The 27,825-nt window shown below is 42.1% G+C and overlaps 1 protein-coding gene across 2 annotated transcripts in view; it reads left to right on the forward strand.

The window, feature by feature from the left end:
• Positions 1 to 27,825, forward strand: part of sec23ip (SEC23 interacting protein) — a 154,642-nt gene that overhangs the window by 76,294 nt on the left and 50,523 nt on the right. For both annotated transcript variants that reach the window (XM_068002250.1, XM_068002249.1), the window contains exons 16-18: positions 2,513 to 2,698; positions 6,234 to 6,396; positions 24,792 to 24,911. In XM_068002250.1, the coding sequence (XP_067858351.1) occupies positions 2,513 to 2,698; positions 6,234 to 6,396; positions 24,792 to 24,873 (431 nt within the window). In that variant the 3' untranslated portion in view covers positions 24,874 to 24,911. The remainder of the gene's footprint in view (positions 1 to 2,512; positions 2,699 to 6,233; positions 6,397 to 24,791; positions 24,912 to 27,825) is intronic.

The raw sequence follows: 27,825 nt of genomic DNA on the forward strand, positions 1-27,825 counted from the left end.
CTAAATCAATGCTGACTCTAAACCTTACTATAAAGCTGAAATATTTGCTGTGATGGAGTTTTTTTTTAAGCTTCCAACCTGTATGTTCATTTTTCTGACTGACCTAGCAAATGTGACACATCTGCTGAAATTGAAGGATTGCATTCTTTTCGACTCTGCAGTAATATATTTGGGGAACTTCTGCTCGGCATGGACACAATTTTTGATGCATAAAAATGCAATAGATGATGAAAGTATAGTTCGCATATGACTGCTTGACTCTTCCATTCTATTCTCCCCTCTCTCCACCCCCTTTGCTGTGCATTATGCCGCTGTGACAGAATTTGTGCTGGAGATACTGTTGCTAGTTGCTCACGGACTGAGGGTGTGTCTAAGTGAGCTTGTCTGGGAATTAAAATAATAAAAAAGTGAGAGCGAACACGAGACTGACCACCTCCAGCCATTGCAGTTATAGGTTCCCTTTAAAAAGTCAGAGCCAGGTTTCTGTGTCTCTTACAGAAAATGGCCTGTTTCCAAAGCTGCAACGGGCCTACAAATGTTGTTTCGGGTTCCTTCATCAGATTCAAGTCTCAAACGTTAATTATCAATTATTTCTGCTATCTATAGGGTGTTCCCAGCACAAATCCCAAGATCTTCTCTTCCCGCCTCCTCCCCACCATTTCTGTTTTCCAGAAGAACCATTACCTCTGACACCCCTGTTCACTCTTCCATCACATCCACTATTGGATGCTTTCCCACAAGAATTTTGTCAACCAGCACAGCAAATGCATCACTTGCCCATTTGCTTCTTCCCACTCCACTGTCTGAGGGTCCAAATACACTATTTATTTGAGACAGCATTTTATACATATTTGTTCTAACCTACTTTTCTATATTTCCTACTTGTGGTGTGATATCCTTTTATATTGGGGAAAATAAAGGCAGATTCTGTGATGCTTTGCTGAACATAACCGCATAATTCTCGAGCATGATCTTGACCTCCTTGTGACTCGCACTTCCCTCACATTCACATTCTCACTCCAACCTTTCCATTATTAGTGTTCTACACTGCTCCAACCTATCTTGACACAGATTTGAGGTACAGTATCTCATTTTCTTGGGTCCACTGAACATTTAGCAGTTTCAGACTTCGCCATCTACATGTTTTCTAGCCACTGCATTCCCTTTTGTTCTCTTGAAGCAATTTTAATTACTTTACATTTTTAATGTCTTTTTACAGCCTAAGATTACCTTTACTAGCCTGCTTTTTTAAAAAAAAAAAATCTGCTTACAATTTACTAATATTAATTGTAATTACCATAACTGTGTCCTTGCCCATTATCTTTTATTTTCTCAACTCATTTTGTTTTGGTCAGCTCTATTAAGGAGCCTCTTTCTGTTTTCTTATCCATTTTGACCTATCTTGTCTCTTCAGATGTTGAATAATCTGTCTCTTTCTGGTGTTTTCCTTACAGTTTTTTTGACTTGTACAAAATATGTTCTTACATAATCTATATAATGGCATGAATAGTAATTTCAGAACAGATGTTGAAAAGGTTTACAGTACTTCTCCATCAGTGCTTTAGAAACAAATTCTTCAACTAGAAGTGAAGTGAATAATGGCTTGTCACAATTAATTGTGTTCCTGCGCTTAAAGTATTCTACTATATGCATTAGAATGAGGACAGGAAAGACATTTTTTGGTTCTTAGCCAAAGATTAGAATACTGTTGTAGAAATAATGAGCCATAAAATATTTATCACAGTATGTTTCTTGAATGTATTCACATATTCCCAATTAGTCCTTGATCATTTTTGAAAAGTTTTACCAAATCATGGTGTTATATTTGGAAATAACAGCTGTGTTTCAGTCCACTGAATTCTCAATACCATTTACAGCTTCTACCATATAGCGGAGCGGATTGCCAACTACTTAATCAGTTTACCAAAATACGATTAACCCAGGCAACCATTTAACATTTTTGTTTTATGAAGAGAAAAAACAAATTGCTCGAGTTAGGTTGCAAAATATATTAGTACAATGTCTTTCTTTATGACCAGGGCTCAAAGATCTTTCTCGTGCTGCTTTAAGCTGTGCAGATATGGGATAACTAGCAGAAAGTTGAATATTTTTGAATTTGACAATCAGTGACAGTATTTTCAAATGAGGTATCCACATATCAATGTCAATGCTAGATTCTAAAATAATAAAGTGCTGGAAATGTATAGCAGATCAGTCTACATTTGAAAGAGAAAGATTAATGCTTCAGGTTTGCCCCTTTGTGCAAATTGAATAGTCAACCTTTATAGTACTGACAAATGTAGCGATTACATCAGCCCCCCAGTCTCAAAGCATTCTGTGTTTACTGCCACACTTCAGCGTTTGATTATTCTTGTACCTTCTCATAGCTGAACTGAGTTTGCCAGAATTTCATTTGGGACACTTGGGTAGAAGGAAAGGGGAGATGCAGTTGGTTTTACTCCCTTTGTCAAAATACTATATTGGTAAGGGATTAATTTACTTTCTTTTCCAGAGTTGAAAGAAAGTCTGTCCCGCATGGGCTCAGATTTAAAACAAGGCTTCATTAGCTCTCTGAAGAATGCTTGGCAGACGCTGAATGAGTTTGCACGCGCCCACACCTCTTCAACTCAGCTGCAAGCTGAGCTAGAGAAAGTAGCTAATCAAATTAAAGAAGAAGAAGAAAAACATGTGGAGGAAGGTAAACTTTACAGCATTTTCCCTTAACTATTAAAATGTAAGAAATTATAGGGAGATATATTTATTTGCACAAAGACCAGAGATTTCCTCTAATGCTGTGCACTACTCAACCATCACTGTGATGTGCATCTTAATATGTTTATATTGTCTGAAAGCATGATTTATTTTTAGTTTTAGGAAGAGGGTAGACTCTTGGGGGACTGTGAAGGGGATAATGGAGAAAGAAGCCATTGCTGGAGATGCTATGGCTATTTTTGGATAAGTGGGAATGAAACCATACAAGGGCAGATTCACAGAGCTTAGGTGATGGATGACTGGCATTGGAGGAAGAGGAGGATGGTATAGTCAACCTCGTTGAATGCTGTGAAGAGGTTGAGGAGGAAAAGGAAGGATAATGCATCACAGTCACAATCACAGAGGATGTTATTCATGAATTTGGTTAGGGCTGTTTGATGCTGTGAGAAGGGTGGAAGGTGGACTGAAAGGATTGGAACAAGGAGTTATGGAAATGATGGGTGTGGAGCTGAGAGTTGACGACATGCTCATGGACCTTAAGAAAGAGAGGTTAGAGATGAGGCATTAATCGGTGAGAACAGAAGGGTCAAGGGTAGATTTATTTTTTCAGGAGTGGAATGCTAATGGCAATTTTGAAGGATACACACGACTAGGAGAGAGAACTATTAACTATGTCAGCTAGCATGGGGGCCAGTAACGGAAGTTGGGTGGTCCGGAGTTGACTGAGAAGGAGATCAAGCGAGCAGGAGATGGTTCTCATAGTTGAGATGAGCTTGAAGGGGGCAGGGGATGATGGGAAGCAACTGGAAAGAGACAAGGGTTCAGGGTGAGAGTGGTTGGGGGACTGGAGCTAGCTGGTGGCTGGGGACAAGATGAAATGGGATGTCTCAGCAGATGCAGCTGTATGCAACTCCGATCTTGGTGATGAGTAAATTTATGAACCCTTTGTACTTGGTGTTTGAGGTGATGGTGGAGAGCTGGTAGTTTTGCTGGGAACATGGACATTGAAAGTAGAAGTGGAGGAGTAGTTAAGCAAATTGACAGTTGCAGAGGTGTCATGACAAATAGGGGGATAGAGGCAAACGTTTTAGAATCTTTAAAGTGTCTTGGCTTCAATAGATTCAAGATTCAGAAAATGTGGAAAGGAATAAGAAGCTGATGATAACAATTGGATTAAGTAAATTTCCGAATTGGAGCATAACCTATTATTTCTTTTTTGTTGCATCCATCTTGCTGCTGGTTCACGTGTAAGCCAGACCTGGAGGATTGGCAGGCTCCCTTCTCTGAAGGACGTTAGTGTACTTTACTATAAATTACTAGATTTATTAAAGTCAATTTCATGATTTGCCATGGTGGAATTTGAATTCTCAGCCCTGGGTTGCTTGTCCAGTACCATAACCACTACACTGCCACACCCTTCATGTTCCTTTCCACATTTTCTTTCTCTGATGATGTGTCTAATGCATGCCATTGGATTTACGTTGATAAGTGCAGACAATTTAGATAACTTAGAATAGACAAGGTTGCCTGAAATCTAAGGATCCCCAGGATTCTGAAGATGTGAAAGAGAAATTGAAGCAGATTCACTTCATACAAGGAACACTCAAAAGCAGTGCTTCGCTTAGGAAATTCAGTCCCTTTCTCCCCTGGGGCATTGAACATTTAGGCATTCTTTGACGTGGGGAGGGAGGAGGAATTGGACAACTCTTAAGTTGTGTGTCTTTATAATACAGCATTAGCCTACTCCCAATTGTCAATAAAGTGACAGAAGTAGTCAGCAGTGACTACAATAATCACCAATAACTTCCTCGCCAACACTCAAATTGGGTTCTACCAGGACTGTTCAGTTCGAAACCTCACCACGTCTTTGATCCAGACATGAACACAGAGCTGAATGTCAGAAGTGAGATGAGAGTAGCTGCCCTCGACATCAAGGCTGCATTCAACTGAGTATGGCACTAAGGAGCACTAGGAAAACTGAGGTCAGTAGGATCAGAGGAAAACCTCTTCTATGGCCGGAGTCATTCCTGACACAAAGGAAGATGGTCATGGTTGTCAGAGGCCAATGATTTTAGTCTCAGGACAAGACTGCAGGAGTTTCTGAGGGAAATGGCTTTGGCCCAACCATCTTCAGTTGCTTTATCAATGACCTTCCCTCCATCATAAGGTCAGAAGTGGGGCTATTCACTGACTATTCTACAGATTCCATTCACAACTCCTCCAATGATGAAGAAGCCCTTGCTTGTCTACAGCAGGACTTGAACAACATCCAGGCTTGGTCTGGTGAGCAGCAGGTAATATTTCCACCACAAGCATCCAGTAATGACCTCCTTGAGCAAGAGAAAACTCAGCCATCTCCCCCCTGGCCTTCACCAGCACCACCATCACCGGTCCTCCGCCATATATATGCTGGGGAGGGTCACCCTTGATGAGAAACTTAACTGGACCAGCCATGTCAACAACGTGATTTCAGGAGCATGGTGGAGGTTTGATACATTGTGACTCATCTCTGGACAAAGCTTCTCCATGAACTACAAAGCTCAGGTCACCATTCATCTGGATGGAGGCAGGTGCAACAACACTCTAGAAGTTCAGCATCATCCAGGACAGTACAGTTTGTTTCATCAACACCTCTACCAGTGGACTTATTATCCACATCCTCCATCACCAGTGTTCTGTGACTGTAATATCTACAGGATGCACTGCAGCAATTCACAACATTTACTTCAACGGCACCTCCCTTCCCTGAGACCTCTATCGTCAATAAAAACAAGAGCAGCAACGTCATGGGAACATCATATCTGCAAGTTCCCCTCTAAGTCACACGCCATCCTGATTTGGATATATATTACCGTTCATTTATTGTCACTTGGTCGATATCCTGGATGTTTCTGCTTAAAACCATCATGGGAGCACGGGAAGTTCAAGAAGGCCCACCACCATCTTGGGGTAATTAGGGACGAGTAATAAATGCAGCCTTGCCAGCATTATCCATGTTTTGCGAACAAATAGAAAAATATCCAGTGAATTTTATAACATGTTATTCTTATAACCAGATCAGTTTGCAAAGTATATGCTGGCACATGTATGGCTAGCATATACTTTGCTAGCCAGGAAGGAAGGCTTTTTGGCTTTTAGTTACATGTAGGCTTAATTAAAATCTGATTTGCATCTCAGCCCCAAATCTGTCTTAATCATTCTTGTCTGTCCAACTTTCCCAATCTCTTTCCTATACATAGAAAAAAAAACAAGCATTGACATTAACTTAAAATTGCAGTGTTAAAATGTAAACTGCCTAGAACATCTGTCAAAGTAAAATGTTGATTATAAGCTTTTCACCTTGATGATCTAGTTGTTCAACAGTTTGTTTATTACTGGGTTGAGAAGAAAGTGAAATACATATAGGAATTATCTATCTTGAATTTCTTCAGCTAACTTGATGCAACTTGGCCACTTTGGTTTATTTTCTTGTATTATGTTATGAAACTGCCTGACTTAAATTGCAGTCAATTAAATTCTAGAACAAAAGTTGGTGGAAAGTCCAGAATCACCCAAGGATGAGGATTCAACAGTGAAGATTGGAATGCTGAATGGAGGACACCGTATTGATTATGTTCTACAAGAAAAACCAATTGAGAGTTTCAATGAATATCTGTTTGCTCTTCAGAGCCACTTATGTTACTGGTAAGAACACAAGCTTTTTTTTTAAGAAAAGCAGGTATTAACAGTTTAGTCTTGAGTTAATTTGCAGCTCTTGGGACTCCAAGTTCACATTTTTGGGTAATATTGCAGTGTATTATGTGCAAGAAAGACCATGGGAATAATTTTTATCTAACGTTTGAAGCCAATGGAAAGTAAAATCGGGCAGGGTATAAAATGGGCATCCAATCCAATTCTGTCAGTTTACCGCCAGGCAGGTTAGATTAAAACTACCACTCCCACCCATAGAATCTTACAGCACAGAAAGAGGCCATTTGGCCCATCATGCCTGTGCCGGCTCTTTGAAAGAGCTGTCCAATTTAGTCCCATGCCTCTAAGTACTCCACCATTTCTTCACACAAATTCAGGCCCAACTTTTCAGAGTTCTTTAGGTGTGGGCTATCCATGTTAAACTGTCCTGCTCAATTTTCAGTGTATATCATTCACCCTCCTCTACACAACTGCTTCAGTCACAAATTAAAACCAATTATCCTACTCCATTTTATACCATTATCAATCAGCACTGAAAATATCCCCAACAGAATTAGTTATGCACTTAAACAAAGTGGTAAATTTTACAATAAATTTATAATGTTGTTTGAAAGTATTCTCCTAGCTCAATTTAGTATTTTTATTGCTTTAGTCCTGTGAGTAGTTATAAACACTCCAGTCAGTAGAGTAGAACTTTCAAGAGTCAAGAGGTTAAGTATTTTCCCATGTAATAGATTCTCGACAACCAATAGTAATGATAACCGTTGTTAATCCTCTTGTGCTATTTCTACACCTAATACATGGAGCATACAAACCTCTCCACATAAAAAATCTAAAAGAGGATAAAAAAATCTCCATAAAATTGAAATTGTATTGATTGAAATAACTGATACAGGGACGTTTTTAGAGTATGAGTTCAGTTAACAACTATGAAATGTTTGAACTTACTGTTATGGTTTATAACTTTGTTTGAACCCACTGATTAAGTTGTAACCTTATAATTACTCCCAGGTATACATTAATTGCTCGATCTTTCTAAAATCTTTAAACTATTTCTTGAAAGTTGCCTCTTCCTGAGTGAATTGTTAAAGCTGATTGCTCATTACTAGGATTACTGGGAGGGGTTTTCTAAACTATTTAAAATGTAACCTTAAATTCAAGGATATCACTTCAATTGGTAGATATGTATTATGTCCAATGCTTTTTTTCTATGGCTGCAGATTTGATTACAAATTATCTGTACTACCAAGTTGAAAGTACTGTACACAGCAGTCCAAAGGGACTTGTGTTATTGAACAACCAGCTGTCTTGATTCTAATGTTAATACTTACATTAGGATAATTTACGGCAATTAAAAGCCCTGTAGTGTTCTCTTAAGCATTTAATTATGATGAGTATATTCATTAAATTTAAGGACAGCACAAACAACTAAAGGAGTTTTTAATATGCACAGATTTTGCATATTTATAACTTAGCACCTGTGCAGTCCAAAAAGTACAACTTTATTTCCTTTCATTTTTTCTTGCTTTCAAGTGAGCAGTTAACAATTCAGTGTTGCAGTCAAGTGTAGAGCATTCATTATAGAGAGGATGTTGCAAGTATGAAACTGTATTTGACTAGAGTACAGACATTTCATGCAAGAAACACTGAAGCATGCTTGCTATTGACCTAAATCTGAACATGTGTGGGGTGAGTATGATGGAAGGAGCGAAGCTCAGTGAGGTTAACTCAAGTAATAAAATGCTGATGTATTGGCAAGTGGCGAGGTGTCTCTCACAGCTTTCAGGTCACCACTAGAACTCAATTAACTTGACGAGTCAAAAAATTGGGGCCAAGGTAGCTAAAATCAGAATAAAAGCATGAAAATAATAGCTGTTAGTGGGCTGTGGGAATACTGTAATGGCAATTGCCCAGTGATTTATATTGTAAATACAACATTAACTTCAACACAGGGCAGCTGAGGGAAGAATGAGAGATGCAGAGTTTCAGTCAATGGTAACTTGTGTTTGCCCTGCACATTTCATGCAGAAGAATATCAGGATGCACTAAGAAACATGTATGAAGAGAACAAGAGAGATTGAAGAGAGATGTTTCTAAGAGGCTTTTGAAGGAAGTTGGAGAAGTGGCGAGGCAGAAAAACCTGGGTAAAATGTTCCAGAGGGCAGGGACATGGCAACTGAAAGACTGACCACTGATGGTAGAGTTGATGGAGTAGCTAACGAACACCCAGCCAGAATCATAGCAGCAGACGGTGCGTGCTGGGACATATAGTTGGGAGAGATCATCATGTTAGAATAGGAAGATTTGTAAATGAAGACAAGAACCTTGAAATCAGTATGCTGGGGAACAGGGAGCCAGTAGGGCTTGGCAAGAGCAGGTAATGGGAATGAATGGAAAGATTCACATTGCAGAGTTTTGGATTAATTGGCATTTGTGAAGGATGGAGGAGGGGAGACCAATGTGGAGGGCTTTCAAGAAATCAATCCTTAATGAAAGTGAGATGATCAGTTGGATAAGTAAATGTCATATTAAAAATCTGAAATGACAGTTTGTTAGTTACTTAAACCTGTTCTGCTATTGGTTGCCTCACTTTCAGTCTGGTACATTTATGTAACAAATTATTATCCACAACCAAGATTCTGCTAATTAACTGGGCCCGAACACAGCCAGAAATGACAAGTTTAATCCATATGGATAGAAAAAAACAGGACCCAGACCCCACAGTAGCAGTAAAATTACATTTTAAAATATGTTCTTACTGCAGTTATACAGGGCCTTGGTGAGACCACACCTGGAGTATTGTGTGCAGTTTTGGTCTCCTTACCCAAGAAAGGATATACTTGCCATTGAGGGAGTGCAGCGAAGGTTCACCAGACTGATTCCTGGGATGGCAGGACTGTCGTATGAGGAGAGATTGGATCGACTCGGCCTGTATTCACTCTAGTTTAGAAGAATGAGAGGGGATCTCATTGAAACATATAAAATTCTGACAGGGCTAGACAGACTGGATGCAGGGAGGATGTTTCCCCTGGCTTGGGGGGGGGGGTCCAGAACGAGGGGTCACAGTCTCAGGATACGGGGTAGGACATTTAGGACTGAGATGAGGAGAAATCTCTTCACTGCTTCTATTTTCTATGTTTCTATGTGTCACTTTTTGCATTTGGGTATTGCTAATCAAATCAGACAGTTTGGCTTTTCACATACTCATGTGCTGACAAGCGTGACTTTTAAAAAGTAAATGAGTTTCTGATCCAGGTGTTACTGCTCCATATACTGGAAGTTTGGGGAATAACATTGCTATTTTTAAAAAAGAAGAAAATCGTTTACCCAATATTTTGATTTATTTCAAATTAAATTTGTACATTTGATTTTCCCCCACAAAAGCCAGCGCATTCCAACATAGAAACATAGAAAATAGGAGCAGGAGTAGGCCATTCAGCCCTTCCAGCCTGCTCCGCCATTCAATATGATCATGGCTGATCCTCTATCTCAATACCATATTCCCGCGCTCTCCCCATACCCCTTGATGCCTTTTGTGTCTAGAAATCTATCTAGCTCCTTCTTAAATATATTCAGTGACTTGGCCTTCACAGCCTTCTGTGGTAGAGAATTCCACAGGTTCACCACCCTCTGAGTGAAGAAATTTCTCCTCATCTCAGTCCTAAATGTATCCTGAGACTGTGACCCCTCGTTCAGGATCCTCCAGCCAGGGGAAACATCCTCCCTGCATCCAGTCTGTCTAGCCCTGTCAGAATTTTATATGTTTCAATGAGATCCCCTCTCATTCTTCTAAACTTGAGTGAATACAGGCCGAGTCGACCCAATCTCTCCTCATATAACAGTCCTGCCATCCCAGGAATCAGTCTGGTGAACCTTCGCTGCACTCCCTCTATGGCAAGTACATCCTTCCTTAGGTAAGGAGACCAAAACTGCACACAATACTCCACGTGTGGTCTCACCAAGGCCCTGTATAATTGCAATAAGACATCCTTGCTCCTGTACTCAAATCCTCTTGCAATGAAGGCCAACAATGGGAGAACCGTCACCACACGGACTGCAGCGGTTCAAGAAGGCGGCTCACCACCACCTTCTCAAGGGCAATTGGGGATGGGCAATAAATGCTGGCCTCGCCAGTGACGCCACGTCCCGTGAACTAATAAAAAAAAAACATACCACTTGCTTTCCTAACTGCTTGCTGCACCTGCATGTTTGCTTTCAGTGACTGGTGTACAAGGACACCCAGGTCCCCTTGTACATCAACATTTCCCAATCTATCTCCATTTAAATAATACTCTGCCTTTCTGTTTTTCCTTCTGAAGTGGATAACTTTACATTTATCCACATTATACTGCATCTGCCATGTATTTGCCCACTCACTCAACTTGTCTAAATCGCCTTGAAGCCGCTTTGCATCCTCCTCACAACTCACGATCCCACCTAGTTTTGTGTCATCAGCAAACTTGGAAATATTACATTTGGTTCCCTCATCCAAATCATTGATATATATTGTGAATATCTGGGGCCAAAGCACTGATCCCACTCGTCACTGCCTGCCACCCTGAAAAAGACCCATTTATTCAGTTGTCTGTTAACCAATTTTCAATCCATGCCAGTATATTACCCCCAATCCCATGTGCTTTAATATTGCACACTAACCTCTTATGTGGGATTTTATCAAAGATCTTCTGAAAATCCAAATAAACCACATCCACTGGTTCTCCCTTATCTATTCTACCAGTTACATCCTCAAAAAACTCCAGTAGATTTGTCAAGCATGATGTCCCTTTCATAAATCCATGTTGAATTTGTCTAATCCCATTGATATTTTCTAAGTGTCCTGTTATCACATCCTTTATAATAGACTTTAGCATTTTCCCTACCACTGATGTTAAGCTAACTGGTCTGTAGTTCCCTGTTTTCTCCCTCCCTCCTTTTTTAAATAGTGGGGTTACATTTGCCACCCTCCAATCTGCAGGAACTGTTCCATAATCTATAGAATTTTGGAAGATGACAACCAATGCATCCACTATTTCCACGGTTACCTCTTTTAGTACTCTGGGATGCAGATTTTCAGGGGATTTATCGGCTTTCAGTCCCATTAATTTCTCCAGGTCTTTTTTTTACTAATACTAATTTCCTTTAATTCCTCTTTCTCACTAGTCCACACCGAGTGTCTTCTATCACCGTCTTTAAAAACAAGCTTTTTATTTTGACAATCTCTTTTTATATTTAAAAAAAATCTAATTTACAGGTAATTAACTTCTTGCTGGAATAAGAAGTATAGGAATAGGGACTTGGTCCCAAGATAGGAGAGAATTGAAAATAGTTAAATACTTCATGCAGCTCTAGAATAAAGGGCAATGAGAGAATGATAGATGGGGTAATTTAACTTTTCCTCATTCCTAACTTTTATGTTTTTGATTTCCTATGTTCTAGTTACCCCATAATTCTCAGGCAAATTATTTCAAGAATTAAATTTATTTTTTAACATTTTGCCTAATTGTAGTTGCAGTAAAATGGAAGACTGGCATTTGTTAACCTGTGAGTGAAGTTTATATTGATGTAAATCAGATATTTTCAAATTATAATGTCATAGTTCCTGATTGATGACATTGAATTGGTAAAATCTTCTCTCATTCTTTTGCAGCTATGTGGAAAATGCAGAAAATTAGATTAGGTAGTGAATGTTGAATTTGATTTTTTTTTAGTCTCATGCAAGACAAGTAGAATGATAAGTAAGAGGAAACTACAAAGTAGTAATCTAATCAAGGGGTTCAGATCACCTCATGAGTCTCAGTGGCTCATGCAATTTACTTTGAGTATGCCTTCAACTCCTTATAACATGCAATATGTAATTCCCTTTCCTTTTCTCCCTCTTCCTGAACTTGTCCTCCTTCATAAGAGGCTCCTTCCATCCAACCTCTAAGTGAAACTTGAATATTACAGGAAGGATTCAGTCACAGTTTACGTTTCACCCATCCCCACCCTTCCATTGTGAATAACCTGGCTGATGCTAGCTTCTTGGGCAGCAAGTGACTGCTGAGTCTGGGATTTAAACATGGGTTTTCTGATAAGAGTCCAAACACCTAGTTCAACTTTTTTTAATGAATCTAATTTGTGGAAGTCATAAAGTCATGGTGACAAAAAATGTTTGACCTGTTACAAGACTTTGGGCCCGATTTTAGCACCCGGTCCCGGGTGCATTCTCGGCGGGGGGGCCTCTAAAATCTCGATTTCGAGGAGCGGGACCGGATCGCGCCTCGATCCCGCCCACTTCCGGGTTCCGCGCTGACGTGCGGGGGTGCGTGCGTTGGCCCCACTGGTGGGAATCCCGCAGGCAATTAAAGCCAGTGGGGTTCCACTTGAGTGTATTTATCTAGGTATTTCAGGTCATTAAATGACCTGATTGAGCTGTTTATTTAACAGATGTGGGATTTTACAGTGAAATGAGACTGTTTCCCATACTGGGGGAAACACTCACACTCTCAACGGACGTGTTGCAGCCAGCAGCCTGTGGCAGCTGCCAAGGTGCATTCCACAGGTGGGTGGGGGGGGGGAGAGCCTTCACCAACGCAGGAGGACACTCCGTAACATTGGGCAACGCCTGCCCTCCACCACCCTCCTCCAAGCAAGAAGATTCACCAGCGTGGAAGTGCAACCCCTGTGCGAGGACACACTTTTCTAGCGTGCACAACCCCGCAAACCTACACCTGCCAGATGGGTGCTGCGTTGACATCCTCGGAGGACGAACAGCATGACCAGCCTCGCAGTCCACGCCGTCCGCCTCAGAGACGTGCATCCCCACAACACGGTGCTGTGGCACATCCACCTGCACAGCAGGATGGAGGGCATCCGCAGAGAGAGATGCGTCGCAGGAGGCACTACCCTCGCCACAGGGTCTACAGACCGAGGCTCAGCTTCATGGACCTCTCTGAGCAGCAGTGCATACGTAGGCTCAGAGTCACTCGCCAGGTAGTCGCCGACATCTGCAGCCTCCTCAATGACGAGCTGCTCCCGGATGGACCAAGCAGCATCTTCTTACCCGTCGCCGTCAACGTCACCACTGCCCTCAACTTCTTCGCCTCCGGATCCTTCCAGGGTGCCACGGGGGACATCACCGGGGTCTGTCAGTCGTCTGCACACAAGTGCATAAGGCAAGTCACCAATGGGTTGTTCCGCAGGGCCTCGACCTACATCAACTTCGCCATGGATGAGCGCAGCCAGACGGAGAGGGCGGTTGGATTCCATGCTGTGGCTGGCTTCCCACGGGTGCAGGGTGTAATCGATTGCACCCACATAGCAATACGGGCACCTCCACATGAGCCAGGGCTGTTCATCAACAGGAAAGGGTATCACTCCATGAACGCCCAGCTCATTTGTGACCACCGCCAGAGATTCCTACACGTGTGCGCCAGATACCCCGGCAGCTGCCACGATGCCTTCGTCCTCAGGGAGTCCACCGTCCCGCCCCTCTTCCACGCACCCAATGCCGGCAACGGCTGGCTCCTCGGCGACAAGGGATATCCCCTGCACACGTGGCTTATGACACCTCTGAGGAACCCCATTACCGAGCCGCAGCGTCGGTATAATGACAGCCACATTGCTACCAGGTCTACAATTGAGCAGGCTATAGGGCTGCTCAAGATGCGCTTCAGGTGCCTTGATCGTTCCGGGGGAGCACTCCAATACACGCCATTCAGAGTGGGACGAATTATAGTTGTCTGCTGTGCCCTGCATAACATGGCACTACAGAGAGGGGTGCCGCTGGAGGAGGCCCCATGCACACCCGCCACCCACATTGAGGACGACAATGAGGAGGAGGAGGAGGAGGAAGAGGGAGAGGAGGAGGAACGACCCATGCGCCGAACACCGGCTCACCTGCGTGCTCGTCAGGCCAGGGAGGCACTCATATGCCAACGGTTCTCCTAACATCACACAGTGTGAGGCGTTCACATGTCATAACGTGCACAGACGAGGGTCCATACAGGCTCCCTCCACAGAAGAGTGGTGCCTGTACACCTGCACCCACTGTATTATGCCCAATGGGTGGGACGGGGTGGTCGTCGTCATGATGAGGCGCACGGAAGGGACATATTGCACAAGCCGCAGAATTATGGACAAGAGGTGGCTGCATTGGTGAGAAAAAGTGAGTTTATTTTGTGGTGACATTCAAACAGTGGAAATTTAAAAAAAACAAATAGACAAACACCCTAGTGCAATCCCTGTGTGCTCACGGAACTTTAGGCTTTCGTTTCCGGGTACCCCTACGTGGTGCTACCCCTGTGGCTCCAGCAGAGATGGTGGCAGGTTGCTCCTGTTCGTGCCCTGACCGGCTGGATGCTTTGGGCCGACGCCCCCTGGGTTTCGGTGCCCATGAGGGCACCTCCACAGACTGCTCCTCCTGCACCTGTGCAGGGGCAGACTCGGCCACCTGGAGAGGATGGACTATTGCGGGCACTGGTTGAGAGGGGGGCAACGGGTGAGACGTGGGGGCGCCTTGAGTAGCGTCCACACTTCCATTTCCCCGTTCACCATCTTCCCTCTCATGGCCAAGGCCCACATCACCCCTTCCACCCTGCTGGACGGCAGTTTGGATGACGTGGGTGAGACCTTGCAAGGCCACCTCCAATGTATCTGTCAACCTGTTGATGGCGGCAGAATGTTGTTCACCCTGAATCCGAACAGCCGTTGTGAGGGCCTGGATGGACTCATTGGTGAGCTGTGCGTGATGCTCGAGGGAGGCTAGCCTGTCCTCCACCGCAGACGTTCCCACACCTACCCGTGACACTATGTCAGATATGCCTTCACGTCCCTGCGACACTATCTCGGTGATACCCTCCTGCACCTGTGCCACCATTCCCCTCATGCAGGAGTTGGAATCCTCCATCCTCCGTGCGATTGTGGAGAGTGTGCGTGGCACCTCTCCCAGTACCTCAGCAATGTTCTGGTGCCCCTCGACGGCTCTCCTTTTGACAGGTGGCCCCCTGGGTTCAGCATCTGGGTCCGGCTGAGCAAAGCCTGGAGAAGAGTGCTCCCACCGACGCGGACCCTCCGCGGCTGACCCTGCCACCAGGGTCTGCTCATGCTCACGTGTGCGCGGTGACTCACCGTGTGCAATCCCAACTAACTGAGGGGGGGGGACCCACCGAGGTGTGTGTATCTGCGCTGGTGGATGCAAGGCTCATGTGTGACGATGCACCCTCAGAGACGGCCATGTCCTCTGAGGAATCGCCCTCAACCGAGACGTCGATCGCAGACGGTCCTGCAAGAGAACAGAGGGAAATATCAGGCATGTGACCAAATGTTGCGGTGCGGCAGATGCCATGTGATGCTAAGATCATTCACGATCATGAGTGATGAGTGCCAGCTTTCCCTTACCGGCCGTTTCACCAGAACCAGACTCGCCATCCGCCATCGACAGGCAATGCAGCGTGCGGCTGATCTCCAGTGCCTCGACCTCGGCGTCTGTCAGGGCCACCTCGTGTGGCGGGCCCCCTCCGGTGCGTGCCCTATCGCGTGCGTTCCTGGCCCTCTTCTCCTGTGAGGGCAAAACACAAAAACGTTATTGAGTGATGATTACAATGTTAGACGCTTCAAGCATTGGTGTGAGTGGGTTGAGCGTGTGCCAGATGGATGGGAGGATGCGTGTGCCACATGGCCATCCCATTGTATGGGCATTGGGGTGTGTGGTAGTGGTCGAGTGGGGACAGGGACGGTGGGTACGTGCAGGCACTGTGAGGATGATAGTTGGGTGGCTGTGAGGATTGGTGCGGGAGCGCAGTGCTGTCAGTAGAGATGGGGTTGTGAGGTGTTTGAGGTGATGTGGAAGACGGAGTGACGCAGAGTGCGTTAGTGTACTCACTTTCCTGGACCTGGTGAGGTCATTGAATCTCTTGCGGCACTGAATCCAAGTGCGGGTGGTGTTTCCCCTGCTTGTGACCTCCGCGGCCACCTCCTCCCATGCCCTCTTGCTGGCGCTGGCAGGGCACCTCCTTCCATCCGTGGGGAACAGCGTCTCCCTCCTCATGCGGACCCCGTCCAGCAGCACCTGGAGGGCGTGGTCCGTGAAACGGGGAGCAGCCTTACCCCTGTGCTCCTCCATCCTTGATGGAGTATAGTTTGTGGCTGGAGGGGCTTTGGTGGACTGCCCCTTTAAATAGAGCTCAAACATCGCTCAGACGTCAATGCGCATGCGCAGGCTGCCGGCACGCAGCTGAGAAGCGCGGAACCCATAACTGCCGGCTAATTACATCAATCATCCCGCGATCGCGGGCGCAACGCACTCAATTTGGACAGCGCGTTTTCCTCGAGCCCGCCTGACCACCCGCTGCCAACCCGCACCCCTGGTAAAATCGGGCCCTTTGTCACCAATTTTGCATCAAGGTGAAGTTCATTCGCATGGAAAGGAGATCTCCCATGTTCATACATTTATTTAAAATGCCCAAGCCTGTTTACTATGTAGTATCCTGTCTCCTGGATTTGGTTCAAATTTCCCCATGAGCAACACTGAAAATTAGTTATATTTGACACGAATAAATACTGCATATTTACTGATGATCCAGGAATAGAAGATGAATAGCTGTAAATAGTAATGAATTGTCCTGTATCTGTCAAAAATAATAATGCGTCTTGTTTGTTCATGGTGTCTGGGGATTACTTAACCTGAGGATAGGATGTGGGGGGAAAAGCATTGCAAATTGATGGTCATGTTGTTTGGGGTCATTGCCCTTCATGGTTAGCAGGTGGGTTTCTGTTCTGTAGCGACAGTTTGTGCTGAGTGAGCCTCTCAAGAAGGGCCCCAGCCTACTTTGTGTTTCTCCAGTTCTAGGTGGAGGTTGAACATCACTCGTTCTGATGGCCTATGTACTAAATGCACTTCTGCAACGTTTGATGTGGGGAGGGCCGCATTTCCCCAGAAATTTTGGACCAAACAAGTTGCCTCAACCCCTTGACCTTCATTGCTCCCAGTGCAAGCACAGTCATGCAAAGTAACATGGATGTAAGGACGTAAGCATCTTGCAATCAAAACGTACAATGATTTCATAAAATATATATAATTGAACTCAATTTTAATAATGGGAAATGTGAAGCACGTTGGCAGCTTAACAAACAGGAGCACGTTTGTGGGAGGGGAGCCACGCTGCTGTGGGGAAATATCAAGCAGAGATCATGGGGGAGAAAAAAAAGGAAATTAAAAGTTCCCAGATTGTAGTTACAGGCAGCTTGCTCAGGGCAGCTTTAGTGGAAGCACAGGACAATCGAGAGATTTGATACTTCTATGAAAATTACAAAATGATGCAAACTGCTGAATTATTGAAATCCCACATCACATTAAATCATTGGAATTCCTCCCCTTTTTTTTCAGTCATTTGCTTTGCTTAGGATATATTGGCACAGAACTAATATAAAATGGTCTTACTGCAGTGTATTTAAATTTAGCTGCATGCGAACACGTTCAATCGATGTAAGGTTTAATTTACTGCAAAATGTAGATTACACTACAAAGGTGCCGTCAAACTAACATAATTTATAAAAGTGGACTTTTGTGATACACCGAGTACCCTTAACCTTGATCTGTGAGCCATGGATTTGAAGCTAAAGGGATAGATAAAAATCATAATCCTACTCTGTGCAGCTGAACAGAATTGGAATTACTGAATCAATTCAATGCCTCCTCTGGGATGATGATAATCTTTCATTTGACCCTTTACATGTGACCACAACTGTGATAAAGTAAAACATGTTCAGGTTTCTAGGCGATGGAATAGGTATAGCCTGCCTACACAAAATGTATGAATCTATGCCATTACTGGAATTGTCCCAACAGATCCCTCGCTTTAAACACATTACAATCAATTTACAGAATGTTAGGAAGCAGATTCACCATGCTCATTTCCACCCCCCCGCCCCAGATAGATGCCAAGTTCCTTATCTCAGACTTGCCATCTCAGAGGTATGGAGAGAAAGAGGCATAATGGTAGATGAGTCAATTTAGCTTGTTCTTGTGTATTTTTAGCAGGCAACTCAGGAGTGGTATTTAGATCTGATAGGAAAAATTGCCATGTAACACTTCCAATAATTGATACCTTAGACTTAATTATGTCATAGCATAATTATGTTAACATGCAGATATCGTGTCACAGGGATCTGCAGCAGCCCTAAACTATCATGTCAGCTCACAGTTTGCATTATTATAGTTTATTGGGAGCTGTTTGCTATTCCTAGATCATTAGTTAATACAAGCCCTCATTATAATTTTATTGTTTTGAATGTAATTCTATTTTTGCCTGGCTCCAAAATAGCAGTGTAAAAGAGAAGTAGAAAAGCTGTTTTACTGTTACAGATCTGATTGAAGAATTGCAGTGGCCATTTCTCCTGGTTATATTATCTGCTTTAAGACTTCATTAACTGAGAGAGGCTAAGGGTCAGTGTGCTAGAGCATGCAACACTACTTTAGGAGTGGTGCCAGATGGTGGCTTAAGTGTTTTATTATGATACACGGCCACGGAATCTTCAGTCGACGGATGAAGCAGGTAGACTTTTCCCACTACTGCATCTGTGGATCCAATTTGGGAGTTTCTTGACTAGCTGTCCCAAGTATTCACATGGCAGAGGTTGTGTGATCTTCTCGTTGGTTCAGATGTCATGAACCTCAACTGTCTTCAGTATTGTGGATTAGCCATAACGTTGGAAACTGAAGTGTGTACCACTGGGTTGCTGAGTTACGCATGGAGAAACTGAGCATCACCCTAGGCGGGAGTCTAGGAGAGAATCAATGTTACATAGATTAGCTAAAGTCCTACAATATAGCACTGCATTAAGTACAACACTACTTTTGCTTGGCTCCCAAGAATATAATTTTACCAGGGGGGCAGGGGCTGTACTGCAGTATTTACTGTAATAAATGTGAATAATTACAAATGCTGCCCTTGAAGATCTCCATTAAAGAATTTTATATTAACTTTAAAAAGATCCAGCCGGAGATAGTTTGAATGGAACCTGAAGTATTTTAAGTAACAAAACTGACCATGGGGAAATTTCTCACCTCCCCATTGAAACTTAAATTGGTGCAATAATGTTAGTCATATAACATCTAAAAGATTCTAATGATTACTCAGAAAATTTCCAAAATGTTTGACTATATTGATTGTGAAGTTTTAATGGGTGATCGAGCCGCTTTCATGGTGGAACGGCTGAATGCTTTTAATTGGCTCAGGTTCCCTATGTCCAGTGTGAAATCTATTACTGCATACATTATATCTACTGGTAGATCTTTTTGGAAAATCCAAGTGCATTCCAAGAATGCACAGCTGTAACATGGCTTAATGTCTGCAAATTGGCCATCAGATCACACATCTGCTTATCTGTCTGTTACATTAGGTATTTTGGAAACAAATTTGATGATCTATTTAGTCTAATACCTGAATGATGTTTAGAGTTTCTAGAAATGAAGGAATTGCCTGATTCACACAAAATGAGACATTTTATAGTTACAACACATTTCTGTCTAATTCTTTGTGTCAATTTCTAATTGCCTTCTAGCAGGTCAATTCAGAATCATTTAAAACTAAATGACCCTATTTTCCATGGAAAAAAACACTTTTACCTTTTAATTCTATAATAGAGGAGTTTCCTTATAATCTTCCTTATATTGGAAGAATTATAATTAATTAAAAGAGAAGGAAAGGCTGGAGGATCATTTATGCTGAACATAGCTAGCCATATACCTTTACTTTTCCTTAAATTAATTTATTTGAGAGCATGAAATCAGAATTTTCTCCCTCGTTCTCAGGCTTTGAAGGGTCTTGCATGGACTGCAACTGAGAAGATGGGTGAGTGACGTGGACAGCAGGATGAATGCTATTTCAGTTGATCAGTGGAAGGTGTACAGTAATGTCCCAGTGTGACTTCCTATAATTTTCCATCCCTCTCCTGGAAAGCACATGGTACACACGTGGAAACTTTTGATAGTAAGACATGTACCTTTTACGCCTTAGGAGGTAGCCTTGCTTTCAACGGTAGCCCTGACTTCAGATGCAGTGATATATATTCCTTCTCCTTTATACTATGCTTCCTGAGACAAAGAGCACCACCATAGAAAGTTGTTTTGTTCCCTACCTTTAAGGGGCAGGTAAGGCAGTGATGATCAGAGCATTAATAAAAATAATCAACCATCAATATTAAAATTTAGTCTCGCTGGTATATTCTGAAATCCAAAAAAAAGTGAAAGTACCTTTCCATTATTGAATTATTCTTATTGTACAAGATTATTCAAATAGGCTTTTCTTATGAACAAAATTTAAGTTATATTTCAGTAACATGATGATCCTGCTTAGTGCTCCAGGGCTGACTTCAGAGATGGCTGGTTGGTTGATTTCAAATGCATATACATAACTGACAAGTACATTTCAAATTAATTTTAGCCTTTGTCATTGATTTTTTAAAAAATACATTGCTGGTAATTATTAGTAAAAACTCCACTGTGGATATTGATTCAGTAGTTAAAGCCTATCAATTCACTCTGGAACAAGATTATGGTTCTTAAGCAAAAGTAGCTTAGTCTTCAAAGCCAGTTTTTGCTAAAAACCAGAACACTGTACAAATGCATTCCTGCCCTCTAACCATGTGATTGATTAAATAGTTACATATATTTTAATTTTCCACAGAGCGGTTCAGCAAAAGATGTACAGATTTTAATACTTTGAGATAAGCTGGATGTCCAAGGAGTAAAGCACAATAAGTAGCAATGAAATATGTTGTAACCATTTGAGCTTATTTCCTCTGAAATGAGTTTGATTGCCTATGGTTCTTTCAAATTGGTGTATCAGATATTGTCACTGAAGTTTCAAATTGGAAATAAGCAGGAAATCATTTCAATACTTTGTAATACTTATTTCATAATACCGTCACATTTTAGAGCAACCACCAGTACTTATGCTCTTCAGTTTATTTTTCATGGCCTAATTTAAAAATGAATAATTCAGTAACATCATTTCCTAGGCTGAAGTGTATGCCCATCTTGCAAGCCAGTGCAATAAATTATGTCTTATTAAAAATAAATAAATTATGAGGAGGCAGTTACTTGTTCCTCCAAAGATTAATCTGTTTACTGTACTTTTCCACATTGACTGCCTAATCCTTTTCTTACAATAAGTCAATCATTATCTCCTCATTATAGTGCAGCTACAAATGGCACATGCACTACTAGTGAAGAGAATGAGAGAATAGAAGTTATGTTGCTTTTGTGCTATACATACCTTTTTTAGATATAAAATTGGACCATTAGAGGCAGTTGATGAAAGCAAATGTTTTACAGCATTTTCCCAAAAGCAAGAAGTTGCATTACTCTAACAAACTGGCATTTTCAATGTGTATATAGTGGATTAATCCAGGGGAATAGTGGAATACCCGATTTACACATCAACCTGCTCACCGATGCTCGGTTTGGGTTCTGCCATGACCACTCGGTTCCAGACCTCATTACAGCCTTGGTTCAAACATGGACAAAAGAGCTGAATTCCAGAGGTGAGGTGAGAGTGACTGCCCTTGACATCAAGGCAGCATTTGACAGAGTGTGGCACCAAGGAGCCTGAGTAAAATTGAAGTCAATGGGAATCGGGGAAAACTCTCCAGTGGCTGGAGTCATACCTAGCACAAAGGAAGATGGTAGTGGTTGTTGGAGGCCAATCATCTCAGGCCCAGGACATTGCTGCAGGAGTTCCTCAGGGCAGTGTCCTAGGCCCAACCATCTTCAGCTGCTTCATCAATGACCTTCCCTCCATCATAAGGACAGAACTGGGGATGTTCGCTGATGATTGCACAATGTTCAGTTCCATTCGCAACCCTTCAATAATAAAGCGGTCCGTGCCCGCATGCAGCACAATCTGGACAACATCCAGGCTTGGGCTGATAAGTGGCAAGTAACATTCGCGCCAGGCAATGACCACCTCCAACAAGAGAGAGTCTAACCGCCTCCCCATGACATTCTACGGCATTACCATCACCAAATCCCCCACCATCAACATCCTTGGGGTCACCATTGACCGGAAACTTAACTGGACCAGCCATATAAATACTGTGGCTACAGGAGCAGGTCAGAGGCTGGGTATTCTCCTAACTCCCCTCCTGACTCCCCAAAGCCTTTCCACCATCTACAAGTCAGGAATGTGATGGAATACTCTCCACTTGCCTGGATGAGTGCAGCTCCAACAACACTCAAGAAGCTCGACACCATCCAGGACAAAGCAGCCCGCTTGATTGGCACCCCATCCACCACCCTAAACATTCATTCCCTTCATCACCGGCGCACTGTGGCTGCAGTGTGTACCATCCACAGGATGCACTGCAGCAACTCGCCAAGGCTTCTTCGACAGCACCTCCCAAACCTGCGACCTCTACCACTTAGAAGGACAAGGGCAACAGGCACATGGGAACAACACCACCTGCACGTTCCCCTGCAAGTCACACACCATCCCGACTTGGAAATATATTGCCGTTCCTTCATTGTCACTGGGTCAAAATCCTGGAACTCCCTTCCTAACAGCACTGTTAAAGTCAGGTTACTCACAGCTGGAGGACCAGTCCCTTCCTAACAGCACTGTGGGAGAACCTTCACCACACGGACTGCAGCGGTTCAAGGGCAATCAGGGATGGGAAATAAATGCTGGCCTTGCCAGCCACGCCCAAATCCCATGAACAAATATTTTTAAAAAAGCTAAATTAAACATCCAATAAGTCTTGTTCTATTATGAATTAATGAAATGACAAACTTTCCCATTTAGTGTAACACTATATAAGGGGATAAATTTTCTGCTAGATTGAACTGGTTTTGTCAGGACAATCAGGCCAAATCAGCTCAAAAAATCAAGGAATTTCTATTTACACTGTGTGTAAATTATGTCCAGCGTAATTCGAGTTTCTGCGATCTTTGCGCTGGTTCAAGAATCATTGCGCTGGGGCTGGCCCTGCCCACAAAACTGGCTACACCTCCAAATGAAATAATGAGGATGGCGAGTTTCCGTCGATTGCGGCCGTTTGATGAGCGTCTTCAAATGAAGCTCGTTTTCTTAGGCACACAGGCGTTAGTAGGCTCGTTTTTAAGCATTTTTACATCTTAAGAAATATTTAATTTACTAAGAAACTGACTAATGTACACCAATGAAAGTAGTAAAAGGTTCACTAAATTTTTTTAAAGTCATTTTCAATTATTTAAAGTCAGGTTACTCACAGCTGGAGGACCAGTCACTCATTAAAAATGCTTATTTTTTGTGTTAAACCCATTTTTAGCTGTATTAATAAAACTGCACAAACTGCATTCCCTAGCCACCAACTCCATCCCTCTCCCTGGCCACTGTCTGTGGCTGAACCAAACCATTCACAACCTTGGCGTCCTATTTGACTCTGAGATGGGCTTCCGTCCCCCTATCTACTCAATCACCAAGACCACCTACTTCCACCTCCATAACATTGCCCGTCTCCACCCTTGCCTCAGCTCATCTGCTGCTGAAACCCTCATCCATACCTTTGTTACCTCTTTGCTGCCTGTATCCTAACTCCCGCCAAGACCCGTTCACCCATCACCCCTGTGCTCACTGACCTATATTGGCTTCCGGTCTGGCAACGCCTCGACTTTAAAATTCTCATCCTTGTTTTCCAATCCCTCCATGGCCTTGCCCCTCCCTATCTCTGTAACCTCCTACAACCCTCCGAGATCTCTGTGCTCCTCCAATTCTGGCTTCTGGCCCCGATTTTAATTGCTCCACCATTGGCAGCCATGCCTTAAGCTGTCTGGGCCTTAAACTCTGGAATTCGTACCTTAAACCTCTCCACCTCTCTACCACTCTCTCCTCCTTTAAGATGCTCCTTAAAACCTAACTCTTTGACCAAGAGGGTCACCTGTCCTAATATCTCCTTATGTGGCTTGGTGTCAAATTTTGTTTGATAACACTTCTGTGAAGCACCTTGGGACGTTTACTACGTTAAGGGTGCTGTATAAATGCAAGTTGTTGTTGATTTCCTTAACTCTTCTAATGTTCAGTAATTGAGTGTTAGCATTATCCCCATATGAGACTGGATACATCGTGTATTGCATTAAAGTTAGTGAATAGCTAATTATTTTTCTTCCATTTGTAGTCATTTTTTGTGCCTTGTTAAAGCAGGTGCCGAAATTGTTGTTGATATTCAAATGATCACCTTCTATGTTGATGTTTATAAAAAGGAATAATATTACACAATGATCAGAAAAACTTGACTAGATTACCATGGAAACACTGCCACTGGCTTTTGTTTAAAATGCACTCTTGTTCGCCCTTTTGTGAATTACTAAGTTCATATTTGCCTTTGTCAATTGCTCTTACTCACTGCTAATATTGTATCATTAATTTCTATAGGGAATCAGAAGACACTGCTTTGTTGTTTCTCAAAGAGATTTACAAATCGATGGGCATCAGCCCTGAACAGCCACAGCATTGATAGCCATAGGCTGTGCTGTATTTACCTCAGCAATACTGGTAAGCTTTGCTTCATTTTTTTTAATGTTTGTTTTCTTTTGATGATTTAAATCAATATTTGACTTGGATTTTATTTCTGTATGCAATTTTGCCTTATTAAAATTTAACCAGTAAAATGTATAGCATTTTGTAAATTAAATCCATGTGAAATAAGTGATAATCCATAGTTTGTTACTATTCTAAATGGATATCTAGACCATAGGCGGAATGACCGAAACAGTCCCTGTCAAGTTTGTTTGGAGGCCTTTTCCACTAAAATTGGATTTGGCCTTTGTAATGAAAAGAGAATTGAGAAAGCAGAGCCTAAAGTTCAGGGCCAATTTGACTTTGAGGTTGACTGGAAAGAGAATTTTCAAGTACATGAAATATAAATGTGCTTACATTGAACAAATTGGGCATCGAGGCAAACACTTAGGTATTAGATAAATGAAAACCCTCAAAGCTCAATAAAAAGAAATTGTCAGTTAAGGGTGTTGGCAGTCACTGTCGGGAATGAAGAAACAGATATCAAATTTGAAAAGGCTTTGGTAGCGGTCACTGTGAGCCCGATCTCAGTGTTGATATAGATGGCTATAAAGGTGCATTAAAGGAAGTAACTTGAGTTCAGGGAAATGTATAACCTCTTATGAATGCAGAAGATGTAATCTGTGAGTGGCGAGAGAAAGCTCTCCAAATCAGTCGTGTGGGAGTCATATGGAACATCTATTGGGCCTATCAATATGATTTGCTGGACAAATTTTACACTGAAAAGCTGAAGATGATCAAAGCAGGCCTATAAAATGGGTGCATGTAAACATGCAGATAAGAAGACAGCATTTAGGAAGATCCAAATATTATATTAAAAAATGAAAAATGCTAGCAGGATAATTGATGGGAGTTCCCTCAGAAGTTAATTATCTGCTTAGTTTGGTCTAATTGAAAATACAGTTCTGGTGTAAGTTGCTAACCATGAATAACAAATGTAACATCCAAATCTTTGAAACAATATCACAAATCTCAGGTTGTTGCTAAAGGATGCCAGTGTAAAATGTCCTAACGAATTCCTTGGGAGCCTGATTGATAAGGCTACTAGTTACGGATGGAAGGTGTTTGACCAAGGATGCAGGCAACAGTTTGTTACAGAAACTAGATATTAGAAACTAGCTTTATAAAGAGGACAGGGTGATGTTACAATTTGTTATGATGATCGGAATCAATTCCTTGAGAAGACGTATAAGGAAAAGGAGATAAAATATCAACATTTATCAGAGAATTTTAAAACTCAAACTGGTGACACTGAAACAAACGCCTTGGTTTTGTTTAAGGGTCTGGAGGCAAATATTTTTTGACAATTTGTTAATATTTTAAAACATTACTTTGTATGCTACGCTTCCAGATTGACATTACTTTTAACAGTGGAAATATTCCTAGTGTTTAGTAATTATTAATTTGATTTTTATTCCTGATCTAACATTTTATCAATTTTGACACATAATGGATGGGCCAACCTAATATCAAATCCAGTCATTACAGATCAGCAATTTAATAAAGCAAACAAAATGCTGAGTTATCTTGCCAGATCTGCAGATTTTAAAGCTGAGGCCATCATGCCGAAGCTATATAGTATTCTGGTCTGGCTGCACCTTAAATACCAAGTTCAGTTCTGGTCACAAAGGCACAAGGGAAACATCCAAATCCTGGAAACAGTGTAAAGAAAGGCAGGGAACTTTATAAAGGTATATAAGGTACTAATTGGCATAGGAAAGTTTAATCCAGAGCACTATTTTAGTTTAAAACACAGTTGCAAGACAGGGGGATATAGGCAAGTTCAGAACTGATGTCAGACAGCATTTCTTCACAGAGTGATTAATACCTGGAATCATCTTCTAGGTAGGACAATGGAAGCAAAAACTATGGTGTCACTCGAGGCAGTTTGACGTGGAGATTGTAGGTTTCTAAGGAAGGTTAAGCTAGCTCTCTTCAGTACTTGTCTTTGAATTATACTCTAGATTGCTCACCAGTAATACCATGGAATATCCACTCTTTTATATTTTAGAAAAATAAATATACAGTAAGGAACAATGGAAAGTTTTGAAATATCCTAAAACAAATGTTAGACTGAAGATCAATCAAACAATTTTGCTTTGATCAAATTAGTTTACTTTTCTGTAAATTTGTATTAAACATGAAAAAAATAAAGAATTTGCATTCATATAATGCCTTTCACGACCTCAGGACATCCCAAAGTATTTCACGCCAATCAAGTAATTTTGAACAGTTATTGTTGTAATGTAAGGAAATGCAGCAGCCAATTTGCATACAGCAAAGTTCCACAAACAGCACTGAGATAAATGACCAGATAATCTGTTTTTGGTGGCCTTGGTTGATGGTAAATATTTGGCCAGGACATCAGGAGAAATTCCTGCTCTTCAAACAATGTCATGGGTTCTTTAACGTTGAATTGATAGGGCAAACAAGACCTCAGCTTAACCTATAATCTGAAAGACAACACCTCTGACAGTGCAGCACTCCCTCAGTACTGCATTGGAGTGTCAGCCTAGATAATGTGCTCAAATTTCTGGAGTGGAAATTAAATCCATGACCTTCTGACTCAGAGGTAAGAGTGCTGCCACTGAGCCAAAGCTGACACCTAAACGGGTATTGACCTTCTATTGATAAAGGAAAGTTCAGTTCATTAATCGCTATTCATTTTAATTGATGGTTTTACCTTCCATGACTGACCATTGCAGACAGAATAAATGAAACTCCAGTTAATCAGAATACATCAATCAGTCAGTGTTCCAGAATTCTAACTAACTGGGTCTTGTGTTTGAAATACCGATTGTATTGTAAAGATTTAGTAATTAAGAAATGATTTTAGTCACAGATCTTTTAAAAGTTGATATATTTTGATAAGTCAATGTAGATCTAATAT

This window comes from Heptranchias perlo, chromosome 21 (assembly GCF_035084215.1).
Source record: "Heptranchias perlo isolate sHepPer1 chromosome 21, sHepPer1.hap1, whole genome shotgun sequence".
In the NCBI taxonomy this organism is placed as follows: domain Eukaryota; kingdom Metazoa; phylum Chordata; class Chondrichthyes; order Hexanchiformes; family Hexanchidae; genus Heptranchias; species Heptranchias perlo.